The sequence below is a fragment of the Cebus imitator genome, unplaced genomic scaffold (assembly GCF_001604975.1).
Source record: "Cebus imitator isolate Cc_AM_T3 unplaced genomic scaffold, Cebus_imitator-1.0 Scaffold27, whole genome shotgun sequence".
Lineage (NCBI taxonomy): Eukaryota > Metazoa > Chordata > Mammalia > Primates > Cebidae > Cebus > Cebus imitator.
In genome coordinates, this window is record NW_016107342.1 from 3804760 (window position 1) to 3818710 (window position 13951).

The window sequence follows — 13951 nt, forward strand, 5'->3', positions numbered from 1 at the left end:
TAGAGGCTGCAGTGGGCCATAATCATGACACTGCATTCCAGCCTGGGTGACACAGCAAGACCCTGTCTCAAATAAATAAATAAATAAAATTTAAATTGTAGACCAGTAATTATGGGGGATATCTTAAATAAAATATTAACAAATCAAATTCAGCATTACATTCAAATGATATGATAAAGTCAACTGGGGTTCATGCAGGAATGCCAAGAGGGCCCCCTATTCAGAGACCTAATAGTGCCATAGAACAAGCAGAAAAAGCTCATTTTATTAAATTTAAATGGCATCTGACAAAATCCAATACCCACTCTTATTTTTTTAAATAAAATTTCAGTTAAGAAAGAATAAATATTTTCTTGACATGACTGAAAAATAAACCTCAAATCAAAGGCCCACTCAGTGAGCAAACTCTCATTCATATCAGGATTAAAACAAGGATGCCCCTAATGTCATCATTATTTAACATTTCCTGAAAGTTTTGGCCAAGTGAGTAAGCCTCTCATTGATGCTAATATAATTATTTAAGAGTAAGAACAGAAGATAAATATTGGAAAGAAAGAGGCCAAATTATCATTATTTGCAGAAGAAATCATTTTAAGCCTTAAAATGGCAAGAGAATCAGCTGGAAAAAAGAAAAAAAGCCTATTAGTACAAGCAGTTACATGGCTGGCTACACAATTCAAGAAAGTTCAAGGAAGATGCCCTCTTCATGGATCACAGAGGTTGCTTGTGTGTAGAATAGTGTGACCTCAGAAGGAGGATACCACCTTAGTGCAATTTGCCAAGGCTTGGAACTTTGCATCCTTTCAAAGGAATAAAAAGTCTTTCTGAGAGAAGGAGACTGCCAGCAAAGATTCCTCACCATGTGCCAAACAGCTCTATAAATTCTACTGTAATGAGCCACTTGGGGACCAATTTTTTCCAATGTTTAAGAAGAAAATACAATTTTAAGGCACTGATATATTTTCTCTTTTGGACCAGATCTTAATATCATGGTGCAGTGCATTCTTGTCAAGAGGCTGGATCAAGGGTTAGTCAGTTCTTCATTGCAGCATAGACTCCTCTTCCCACTCAATCCATAGGCACCTGTGGCAGGAGAAATCTGGAAAGTCTCATATGCTCCCTTGCATGATAAATTTCTCAGCTGAAAACACCAGAACCCTACCAGTGATATTATATGAGCAAGACCAATATTCAAAACTATGCTAAAAGTAAAATTATTAACTTTATTTAGATATTAATGAGAATGACTTCCATTGTGGAAGAAATCAAACAACCCATGTGAATGCTAACCAAACTGTAAAGACATTTTCTTTACACGTGTATCACCATTACTGCAATCTTGATTAAATCCACAATTTAAAACTGCTGCCATGATTTAGAAAGCACAATGTCAGCAGAATATTTGTTTTTGATTTTATGGGTAACAAAGCAAATTCATGTTAAAATAACTCATTTAATCTTCACACTCACTATATGGGTAGGATATTGTTATTTTGTTTTTATCAGGTCGTAAATAGAGATTTTTAAAAGTTAAGAAATTTTCCCATGTTCTCAAAGTTATTAGTAGCTGAAAAAAATTGGGTCTTAGGCCCAGCATTATTTGTTGTTGTTAGTTAATATTTATATATACATGTATGTGTGTATATAATGGCTGGGCATGGTGGCTCATGCCTATAATCCCAACACTTTGGGAGTCCAGGGAGTGTGAATCACTTGAGACCAGAAGTTCAAGACTCCAGTCCTTTGGCTTCAAAACTGTGCCCCTGTGATATTAATTTCACTTGAGCCATTGAAGGTATTGGTAAATTTGAATCTAGGATGATACCTTATTTTTCTCCTTTTCAGAAACTTTACCGTGAGGGCTGGGATGAAGTGAAGGCAGGCTGTGATGTCCGGCTGGATGCCATCCCCATCCAGGCTGCCAAGGCCTCCAGGGAGATTGCCAGTGACGTGAGTGGCCTTTTTTAACTTCTCAATTTTTTTTTTTTTTAGCCATTGCCCTAGGTATATCAAAAGGACATGCTGTGACCCATCTGCTTTATTTTTGCATCTCCAGTATAAATATAAGCTTGACCATGAGAAGCAGAAGGGACACTACGTGGGCACCCTCACAGCCAGGGATGACAACAAGATCCGCTGGGCCCTCATAGCTGACAAGCTCCAGAATGAACGAGAGTACCGGCTGGACTGGGCCAAATGGAAGGCCAAGATCCAAAGCCCCGCAGACATGCTTTCCATCCTGCACTCGAAAAATTCCCAGGCTCTGGTCAGTGATGTGGATTACCGCAATTACCTGCACCAGTGGACCTGCATGCCCGACCAGAATGATGTGATTCAGGCCAAGAAGGCCTACGAGCTGCAGAGCGACGTGAGTGGGCTGCATCTGGGGATAAATGAACTCTTTTCTCATTTGGCCATGACTCCCAGAGAATTTATGACACTAAACCCTCTGTCATCATTTTGCAACTTTGTATCACCAAGAATTTAGTATTAGTGAGATCTTCTAGTATGGTGCCAAAATCATCAAATCCAAGAAGGACCTAGACTTTATATCAGGAAAGTAACGGTAGTGTGAATACAGGTCTTAATTGTATCAGTTAAAGAAAACTGTGAAAATATTCTTTCTGTAGAATTTAGATAGTAATAGAGGCTTATAGCCAGTAAAATATTAGCAGCCCACGGACAGTCCATGGACAGGTTGTAGGCACAAGCATGCTTTTTTAATTGATACGTTTGAAATACATGCCTCTCAGGTTCAAGTGATTAAGTTGCCAAGTTTTTAAAATCCAAAAACTTTTGTGTACAGAATGTACATTTGGTACATTTCTCTTGAAAATTCAGACGACTCAGCTCTGAATTATCCTTTAGTAACAATAACCAGAATGGAATTGAGGATAACCCCCTTTAAATAAAAATATATGCGCTAGTTTGTCACACTGCCTGGCCACCTAGTTAATTTTCTTACATTACCTGTGTGGCTGCTTGAGTATGTCCTCCTTGGCTTATACAGCATTTACATTGTATTTTTCTTCATCAGACCAATGGGTAGGCTAACTAGGACCACATGACCAGGGTTGCTGAATTCATTCTGGCCTTGTTTTCACAGAATGTTTACAAGGCTGACTTGGAGTGGTTGCGTGGAATTGGGTGGATGCCAAACGACTCTGTGTCCGTCAATCACGCCAAACATGCTGCAGACATCTTCAGTGAGGTATTCCAAGATTTTACCCTGACATTCGGTACACTTCCCAAGAAAATAACAAAATACACAAACTAAAACGTAGTCATCTAATGTCAGCAATTTTAACCATTTCTATTGCTGTAATTTAAACCAGACATATATGTTTTTGAAAATGTACTGTCCCTATGACATTGTGGGACCACATCCATAATATAATATCCAGCATACTCACCAATACTTGGGATTGTATAAATGGAAAAATCCCTTTGTGAGCAATAGCAATATACTTGGGAAAAGACTGTTCCATTGGAAAAATGTATATTATGATACACATAATTATACATTATATAACTTTGAGAACTAAGCAAACTTCCTACTTTAAAATCTGTGGGAGGCATAAGAAGCCAACACGTTTGTTTAAAAAATAAAATGCTAAAAAGAAAGCCAAATTCCCAAGAAGATGCCATTCAAATGTGGCACTGTATGTTTCTAGTAGAGAAAGACCCTAAATTTAGTGTGTGTTTCTCAGCTCACACACATCCAGGAATTACAACTATCTAAAAGATGCTTTCTTTCCCGTAGAAAAAATATCGTACCAAAATAGAAACTCTCAACTTTACTCCTGTGGATGACAGAGTTGATTATGTGACAGCAAAACAAAGTGGCGAGATCCTCGATGATGTAAGAATATGGCTGTTTGAAAATCTCACAATGATGCTTCCAAAGCTTTTCCACCTACTTACACTCAGCATGCGATCTTCTGAAATACGGATTTTAATCAATGAAATGATGTATGCTAACGATTGCTTGGACAACACAATGTTTTCTTACCAGCAAGTAACTTGCCCCCTTGCCTCTCATTTTTTTTTTTTTAGATTAAATACCGAAAAGACTGGAACGCCACCAAATCAAAGTACACTCTCACAGAAACCCCCCTGCTGCACACGGCCCAGGAGGCTGCTAGGATACTGGATCAGGTATGGGTGTCACCCGGACGCCTAGTATTTGGGTAGGAGTGGAAGGCCTTAATAGAACTGTAGGATAATTATGCACACAACGTACCCCTCCCTTCTGACTTCTCATTTTAACCCTTTGTTGTCACTCTGTCTTTCAGCATCTCTACAAGGAAGGCTGGGAGAGACAGAAAGCCACAGGTTACATTTTGCCTCCAGATGCTGTGCCATTCGTTCATGCCCATCACTCTGGTGACGTTCAGAGTGAGGTAATTTATCCTGATGGGAGTGCATTTTGCAAAAGTGGGACCTTGTTCACAGGAATTCTAGTTATGCTGAAGGCAGAGATAGTACCTTACAGGTGTCCAGTTTCAATGTGGCAGAGCTGGCCAGGCTTGGTGATGGTTGGAGGACCTGCTCCTTACTGGCCCTTCTTCCATGAGCTTTAGGCTTTCTTCTTTCTTTACCCCTGCTTGGCTTCTTTAAAAGCAACTGTTCAGATTCTTCACTTTTTCTTATATTCTCTGCCTTCCCTAAAATCTTTAGGCCTTTGAATAAAAATCAACAATCAGAGAACAAGTGTATTTTTTTTCTATTTTTATTTATTTTTAAAAATTTATTTTTATTATTTTTAGGACTGTCTCAATCTCAGCAAAATATTTTTCTATTTTTAAATAGCTGTGTCTTCACATGGATTTATTTGCTTTCTATTATTTGTTCTCAGGGTGGGGGGTGGGTGTCAAACAAAAAGCTTGGCGGGGGAGGGGGCGGAATTTGCTGATATCCCTGAGTAGATGGTCAAGCCCCCTCTGCCTTGTGTGCTTGTCAAAACTGATGGAATTTATATTGCTCTTCTCACCAGCTGAAATACAAAGCTGAGCACGTGAAGCAAAAAGGTCATTATGTTGGCGTCCCGACAATGAGAGATGATCCTAAGCTGGTTTGGTTTGAGCATGCAGGCCAGATTCAGAATGAGAGACTATACAAAGAGGACTATCACAAAACAAAGGCCAAAATCAATATACCTGCTGACATGGTGTCAGTCTTGGCTGCCAAGGAGGGGCAGAGCCTTGTCAGTGATATTGATTACCGTAATTACTTGCACCAATGGACGTGTCATCCTGACCAGAACGATGTTATTCAGGCAAGAAAGGCCTATGACCTACAGAGCGATGTAAGTGATTTTAGTTTCTTCATTATCTAGAAGTGCATGGTACATTCTAAGAATGAGGAGCAACATCCCAGATCCACCAGTGCTTGAAATTTGAAGCCACAGATATTTAATTTATTCCTGAAGGGAATTGAGGCTGGATATGAAATAGAGAAAGATCAGGAGCAGTGACGGATTGATAGATTTGCCCACTGACTGCATTTCTGAATAACTTTCAATCAACCTTTTTTTTAATCTGCTTTTGTACCATTTTGGCCATCAGCAACTCCTCACTTACATTCACATGGAAAAGTGTCAGCTGATTGAAAATAATAATTTGCTTTAGTGGGAACCGAGACTGAGTTGAGGTTTTAACAATATTGGATGATAGCACAGTTAAAGACCTAAACATGCCCTATTCCTGCTTTGCTAAGCATCTCATTCCTCAAGGCATTTATGAAGTTGTCCCCAAAGCAAAAGAGAAAATACTGATTAAGCTGCATGAGGACCCAGTATGCCTCATGCAGAGCTTTGGTAAAGCTAGGGTAGAGAATATGACATAAGCCACCTCCCACTGAAGACTGAATTGAGATCGTGCTTGATTCAGGCCACCAGCCTTCTGTTTGTGTGGCACAGCAACTTGCAGCATCAACTTAGCTGCCCAGGTGCCCAGTGAAGCTAATGCTACCTGGGTCCTCTCATCATTAATAAAAGGGAAGCCGGAAGTCAAAGACTGCTGCAGCATAGATGTTGAACTTGAACATCCCACCTCACTGGTTGCTGCAGCAAAATAGCCGTTGTGGAACTTTAATCAGAATAGCAACTCCTCTTATTTTTGTGTGGGATAGGCTGGGAGAATCTAGGTGCTGGAAACGGTAAGGGCAAAAATAGGTTTGACTAGGACCCCGGAGATGCCTCCCCCTTCCCAATACGTGAACATTTACTTGTGTAGTTTACCTCATTTACCTGCATACTCCTACATGACTAAATGTACCAAATCCATCTAAAAGTACAAGCTCCTTGGTAAGCCTTTTCTTATGACAATAGCAGAAAATAACAGCCCCTTCCCCTCAACTCCAATAGCATTAGAGCACTTGATCTAACAGTACTTCCTGCTTTATAAATGACGTATCTTGACTCCTAAAACTCCTTCTTCATATTTATTCATCAAAGCACCAAGCATAGTGCCTCTTGCACAGTCATAGCCACAAGAAATACTGCTCAGGTGAAATCACTATTGCATGAATGAGACAACTACTAGAGAGAAATCCTTGAAAAGCTTCTGGAAAAAAAAAAAATGTAATCTGCCATCTGTAAGCGTGTGTCCCAGTCATTTATTCCTCCATTATGTTTCTCTTCCTGCTCTCAGAATGTCTACAAAGCTGACCTGGAGTGGCTCCGAGGCATTGGCTGGATTCCCCTGGATTCTGTGGACCATGTGAGGGTTACTAAGAACCAGGAAATGGTCAATCAGGTATGCAAAGCCTGTTCTCCTTCTAACCTAATGCCTGCCCTGCTACCTGCCATGTGGGGGTAGATAATCTGTAGTGGTAAACCTGTCTTAATTGTCTCCGTTTCTTTACAGATAAAATATAAGAAAAATGCCCTTGACAACTATCCTAACTTTACAAGTGTGGTGGATCCTCCAGAGATTGTTTTAGCCAAGATTAATTCTGTCAATCAAAGTGATGTAAGTTTCCTTTGTGTATGCTTAAGTGCATAAACTGTGGAGTTCATTGTATTATTGAGTGGATAAGTTTAACTTTAGATAATTGCTTGTAAAAAAAAAAAAAAGGAGGTGGTAAATTATCATCTTTGGGGTTGTCTTAAAAGTCACTAGTAGGCTGGGCACAGTGGCTCATGCCTGTAATCCCAGCATTCTGAGAGGCCAAGGTAGGTGGATTACCTGAGGTCGGGTGTTCCGAGACCAGCCTGACCAATGTGGAGAAACCCTGTCTCTACTAAAAATAGAAAAAATAAGCTGGGCATGGTGGCACATGCCTGTAATCCCAGATACTCGGGAGGCTGAGGCAGGAGAATCATTTAAACCTGAGAAGCGGAGGTTGCAGAGAGCTGAGATCATGCCATTACACTACAGCCTGGGCAACAAGAGCAAAACCCCGTCTCAAAAAAAAATCTAGTGGGTGGCAAATTGTATCCATTTTTGGCTGTCTATACGCCTATCCAAATTATTCTGTTGTTTTAGTTAAAATGGACTAAAATTCAACCAGTTGGTCAATTTTAATCTCTAAACGTGGACTGATTATATTTCTAGGTAATCTTTTGAAAATTTAATATACATTTCTAGTAATAAAAGGTTTGCTTTTGTTTTCTCTCCTTAGGTAAAATACAAAGAAACATTTAACAAAGCGAAGGGCAAGTATACGTTTTCACCAGACACACCACATATCTCCCACTCCAAAGACATGGGAAAACTCTACAGTACTGTAAGTTCTCTTTTATGTAGTAACCACTCAACTTCTAATTTTAAGCTCTTGTTGCATTCATATTCTTGGTGATTTTATGAACTGCTGAACTTATAAGGCAACCCGTTATTTATATTCCCATTGCTCTTAGTCTTGTTTATTAGAAGTACCATGTTATTCGAGGCAAATGGCGTTTATTTGGCTGGAGCTCCTGTGATGTGCCAGGCACTTCGGGAGGCACTGAGAGCCTAAAGCTCAATGAGACAAGCCCTTCAGGAGCCCACGCAAGTGAGCGCAGGCAAGGAACAGACTTAAACTGATAGAATAATAATCTAACAAGTGCTCTGTGTACACGTATGATTGAGCACCTATCAACAGAGAAAAGGGAGAAAAGGCTGGTCCCTCTTTAGCAATCATGCACCAGCATCTCCAGCCAACAAGAGGAAAACTTGCCCTCCAAAATTTCATTCAACTAATTTAAAGGAGGACGATTGTGTGCACGTGTGCACCCAATGGGAAAGAATCTTTGCCAGTTATCTCCCTGTGTGCAAATTTCTTGTCACTTTTACTAGGATCGCAAATATAATCAACTCTTATAAAATGCCTAGAGTTGGCTGGGCATAGTGAGTCACGCCTCTAATCCCAGCACTCTGGGAGGCCGAGGTGGATGGATTACCTGAGGTCAGGAGTTAGAGTCCAGTCTGGCTAACATGGTGAAATCCCATCTTTATGAAAAATACAAAAATTATCTGGGCATGGTGGCATGCACCTGTATTCCCAGCTACTCCAGAGGCTGAGACAGGAGAATCTCTTGAACCCAGGAAGCAGAGGTTGCAGTGAGCTGAGTTCATGCCACTGCACTCCAGTCTGGGTGAGAGAGCAAGATTCCATCTCAAAAAACAAAAAAAAAAAACATAAAAATTAAAATACCTAGAGTCTGTAAATTTAATTTGCAATAAACCAAATAATTTCCCTGTTCTAGTTAGCCACACTAACGGCTATAGATAAAGATTTCAGCCTTGCCTTGAACATACATGTTTCACCTTAATTTGACCCATTGTCTTAGTGGCATCTGAAATAAATGGGATGCAAACTTTTGTTGCCACATATTTCTTTGTTCTAGATCCTGTATAAAGGGGCGTGGGAGGGCACCAAGGCCTATGGCTACACCCTGGACGAGCGCTACATTCCCATCGTTGGAGCCAAGCATGCCGATCTGGTGAACAGTGAGGTCAGTATGACCTTTTCCTCTCCTAAGTTTGGGAGTCTTTATTGGGGATCAAGGGACTGGTTAGAAAACTCCAGCGATTCTCACTGTTGAACCCACTTTACAGCTTAAATACAAAGAGACATATGAGAAGCAGAAAGGTCACTACCTGGCTGGAAAAGTGATCGGTGAATTCCCTGGTGTGGTTCACTGTCTGGATTTCCAAAAGATGAGGAGTGTGGTAAGCAAATGTCCACTTTAACAGGGGATTTGTGCCCCGTAAGGGGGCTGTCATGTCTCCCTGTTTATAACTTGCCCTTGGTTCAGGTTAGTTGGGAAATGGAGTGGCATAGAGTCCTTCCTGAGCTTCTCCTCTCCCCCGCCAGTCAGCCTGTGGACTCTTGGTGGCTGTGTGTTTTCTCCCTGCCACTTTCTCCCCACTATTAAATACTGTGACTGCTTTGTGTTGGGAAAAGGGAAAATCAACAAGGTGACTATTTACCCTGTGTTATAAAAGGATGGGAAATTTCAGGCCAGGCGCAGTGGCTCACGCCTGTAATTCCAGCACTTTGGGAGGCTGAGGCAGGCAGATCACCAGAGGTCAGGAGTTTGAGACTGGCCTGGCCAACACAGTGAAACCCCATCTCTACCAAAAATGCAAAAATCAGCTGGGCGTGGTGGCACACACCTGTAATTCCAGCTACTCGGGATGCTGAGGCATGAGAATTGTTTGAACCTGGGAGGCAGAGATTTCAGTGAATGGAGATCACACCACTACACTCCAGCCTGGGTAACAGAGCAGGACTCTGTCTCAAAAAAAACGTGGGGTGGGGGGAGGATGGGAAATTTCAAAAGAACAAGAATATATTAAAGTATGGTTTTTTAACCTTAGTTTATTCTAGAGATACTGATCTATATGGGAAATAAGGATCTAAAAGAGATTGATCTGAATAATTTACATTTAAGTCCCTTTCTTATTTTTGTCATTAAAATATATTAGTTGAACTACAGAAAACATTATGAGGATACGAAAGCAAATGTTCATATCCCCAACGATATGATGAATCATGTGCTGGCTAAAAAGTGCCAATACATCCTCAGTGACCTGGAGTATCGACACTATTTCCACCAGTGGACATCTCTTCCAGAAGAACCTAATGTTATACGCGTCCGAAACGCCCAGGAGATCTTGAGTGATGTATGATGTCCCTTCTGCAGCTTGACTTAGCTATAGCTTCCATGACTCTGTCTTGGCCACGCCCCCAACCCCAGCTGCCATGTTCCCCTTGTCCCTGTATTCATAAATCGTGTTACTTCTCAACACAAAGTGGCATGAGTAAGCACCTTTTGGTGTTAAGAATCCATCCGAAGCCATAGGACATATATGTGAAATATTTGATTGTTTTAACACTAGACTCAGACTTCGATATTGAGCTCCAGCTTCTTTAGGCTTGGGAATTAAAGACCTTCCAGCTGGTGAAAGGCGTACCCTATGTCCTCTAAGCAATAAGCACAGCCAACGACTGATAGGAAATTATCAAATGCTCAGTTGTAAATTCAGAATACCTTCCACATTTCACTGTTCTCTCTTTCTTGCAGAATGTATATAAAGATGACCTGAATTGGTTGAAAGGCATTGGTTGCTACGTTTGGGATACACCCCAAATCCTCCATGCCAAGAAAGCATATGACCTTCAGAGTCAGGTGAGCCACCTTTCTAGAAGGACTGGCCCTCCAAGGGTCATCAGAATCCATGGTGGTGTCAGTGGACTGATGGCCAGGCTAAGAAAGCTGCTGTGACAGTGTAGGCTCTGACTGACCGAAGCCCCTCCTCTCCCGGTCAGACCTCTTCTAGTGGCCTGCTTTGGGGCTGGATCTTCCCATATGAGTCTCTCCTGCAGTTTAAGGCAGTGAACATTGATAACCGGAAGTTTATGTGGGAGGTGTTTCGTAGTGAGCTACTCTCAAGCATCTGTACTTTAGTTGATCAGGTTAACTTACAGAGAGTAGAATGCAAAGGCGTCCTTTGACTACAGGAAAAAATCACTATCTGGAAAATTTTTCAGCACATGGTTCAGCCCTGATGGGGCAGATATAATAGAATGTTAAAAGTGAGGGGCTGCTGTCGGGGTGGAAGATAGGCATGGAAAAGGCAACAAAATGGCCACAGTCTTGACCCCAGTCTTGGTCAAGTGAAACTGTTCATTCTGGCAGCTACACAAAGTCTGCGGGACTCTAGAATGACAGCTTGTTTGTTAGGATTAAAGCTGCAATCCAGAAAAAAAGAAAGGCACAGCTAAGTTGGCACAAGCAGCTAAAGCTGAGGACACACCTGTATGTTACCATTTGTGGTGACTTTTGTTTTTCTTCACAGCTACAATATACAGCGGCAGGTAAAGAAAATCTACAAAACTATAATCTGGTCACAGACACGCCCCTCTATGTGACTGCTGTTCAGAGTGGCATTAATGCCAGTGAGGTGCGTCTTCCTATACTTCCCTTCCTGGGACAAACTGTTTCTTGTCTTTACATATTTTCAAACAACAGAGGTGAATAACCTGTTATTCCTTGTCTATAGGTGAAATATAAAGAAAATTATCATCAGATTAAGGACAAATACACAACAGTTCTGGAGACAGTGGATTCTGACAGAACCAGAAACCTGAAGAATCTGTACAGCAGTGTGAGTTGAGTTTTTTTTTCCCTCTTATATATGAGCCACCTTTCCCCCTTCCGAGACAGTAAGAGAATAAATGGGATGGAGACTCTATCCCCAAAGGCTTTTCTATGGTTTTTTCCTGGACCTTTGATCCTACTTTACCTCATGAAATTCTAGTATGCACAATTAAATAAGCCCCAAATTAAAGAGGAGTCCTGGGAGTCAGTAGGGAGTGTGTGAGGAGGACAGAAACAGAAGGAAAACCTGCTACTCAGAAGCTAACCAGAATGCATTCCCCATATTCACAAGAAGGTCTTTAATTCCTGCAGAACCTGTATAAGGAGGCCTGGGATAGAGTGAAAGCCACCAGCTACATCCTACCCACCAGCACCTTGTCCCTGACACACGCCAAGAACCAGAAGCATCTGGCCAGCCGTGTAAGTCAAGCAAAAACATGACAGCTGTCCCACCCTCCCTTCCCCTTCCCTTCCCTTCCCTCCTCTCCCCTCCCCTCCCCTGCTCTCCACTCCAAGAATCTTTCAGCCTGATTCATATGTTGTCCAGAAGTACCCCCAGCGCTCCCATGGGCATGTCCAGGAAATAATTCCAAATGCTCAGTCGTTAGAGTCTATGTGCTCACTGCCTCTCTCTCTGCTGCCTGGAGAGAATCACAAGCACTTGCAAGAAGGACAGGATGTGACCTTTCAGGCTGCCTGTCTGCACAGGACTTGCACGGATAGTCTCTGCTAGAGCCAGAAGTAAGGATGGGCTGAAGACATAACACACCCTACAAAAATAGACTTTTTCCGTAGAATTACCTGGACGTAGGGCAAAAATAAACCAGTAAATATAACTGCTATTACTCCATGCCCAGTTAATATAAATTATTTTATAGCAATGAAATAGAAAACATTAAAAAAATGTTAATCCTACTTTTTTAAGGTAGAACTTTTCTTAGATATAAACATAACTGTATAACAAACCAACCCTAAATCTCATGAGCTGTTTAAATATGGTAGAAGGTCGTATGTCCTCTCTTTATGCTTCTATGTCTTATGCCCTCTATCCATTAATGCACTAAAGTAAAACCTTTTATTGTAAAATTCCCTGTAACCTTTATTGTAATTTGTAGCCCAGTTATCTTTCAAAAAATTAGAGACTTGACCTCCTAATTGTGAACATTTTATATAACACTTTAAATTAGCATTTCTCAAACATGTTTTGACCATGACTCACAGTGAGAATTTTTTTTATTTTAAGTACACACACACACCCCTGAAGTTTATGTGAGTTTCTTCTGGTATAATTGTCTCACAGAAAAATAGTGACTGCTGTACTAGAGACAGTGTACTCTGATCATTTCTATTCTGTTCTACTCATTTAAATGCTAGTGACTCAGTAAATTGATTTCACTACTCTACTGGGCTTAGAGATGCACAGCTTAGAAAAAAAATTCATTAGACAATCTATGGAGTTATTTAATTTTTACCTGGAGGAAAAAGTAAGTTATATGATTTTACCCAGACCCAACTCTATTTGGAAGATTGCAAAAAGGAGCAAACTTTTCATTTGGGAAGAAAAGTGTTATAGGTAAGATTTACAAACCTCAACAGAGGCTTTTTCCTTGAATCGTGAACAATATTATAGAGGCAAGCTTCTTGGCAAATTGGTTTTGGAGCAAGGTAAAACATAGAGAAATTAATCCTATAAAAGAAGTATTCTGACCTTATTTTAGGGGAAAAAAAAAGTTTTGTTGTTGTTTTTTTAAAAGGGTTCCTTTAAGTGCCATCATCTTTGAAGCTGAGAAATAGATTAGATGTAAGAAGCTGATTTTCTGTTCTGGAAAAATCTGGTGGAAATTTTGGTTGGTCTCCAGTCAGTGAAGGGCATTGCTGAAATTCTGATGCAAATACATACTTTGAACTCTCATTTGTTACGGAGGTGCAGGTCTGAGTTGCGGGAGAATTGTTATTTTATTATCGTGTGTTATGAGACTGGATCTCAGTCTCTGTCTTAATCTGGTTTATGTAATCATGGAACACTAATTAATAGGCAACGTGGCTTAAGAACTAATTGTTATCCCAGAGAAGTTGATTGCGCTGTATTTTTGAAGGCCTTGTAGAAACTGAAATCCAACGATTGTGTCTTCTTAGCAGCAGACTTTTCAGTTATTAAAAACTAAGAAATTCCTGAGCACAGTTTTAATCTTGTATTCATTGTAGTGAGAAAAACAAAGCCATTACCACAAGACAATATTTTTAAGTTACATACTCATTAAAATGAATTGCTTGTAGTAACAGTAAAAGTGCTAGTATTGGCATAGGAGTTTTTTTTTTTTTTCCATAAAGTTTTTAAACACTTCTCCCTAGAAAAAT

At 40.6% G+C, this 13951-nt stretch overlaps 1 protein-coding gene across 1 annotated transcript in view; it reads left to right on the top strand.

Annotated features, from left to right (window-relative positions):
• Window positions 1-13951, top strand: part of NEB (nebulin) — a 217375-nt gene that overhangs the window by 133898 nt on the left and 69526 nt on the right. Inside the window, exons 88-104 of the mRNA XM_017523188.2 lie at window positions 1846-1950; window positions 2057-2368; window positions 3107-3211; window positions 3764-3862; window positions 4057-4158; window positions 4296-4403; window positions 4997-5308; window positions 6654-6758; window positions 6870-6974; window positions 7627-7731; window positions 8834-8941; window positions 9045-9158; window positions 9918-10115; window positions 10517-10621; window positions 11292-11396; window positions 11496-11600; window positions 11906-12013. Of these exons, the coding sequence (XP_017378677.1) occupies window positions 1846-1950; window positions 2057-2368; window positions 3107-3211; window positions 3764-3862; window positions 4057-4158; window positions 4296-4403; window positions 4997-5308; window positions 6654-6758; window positions 6870-6974; window positions 7627-7731; window positions 8834-8941; window positions 9045-9158; window positions 9918-10115; window positions 10517-10621; window positions 11292-11396; window positions 11496-11600; window positions 11906-12013 (2301 nt within the window). The remainder of the gene's footprint in view (window positions 1-1845; window positions 1951-2056; window positions 2369-3106; window positions 3212-3763; window positions 3863-4056; window positions 4159-4295; window positions 4404-4996; window positions 5309-6653; window positions 6759-6869; window positions 6975-7626; window positions 7732-8833; window positions 8942-9044; window positions 9159-9917; window positions 10116-10516; window positions 10622-11291; window positions 11397-11495; window positions 11601-11905; window positions 12014-13951) is intronic.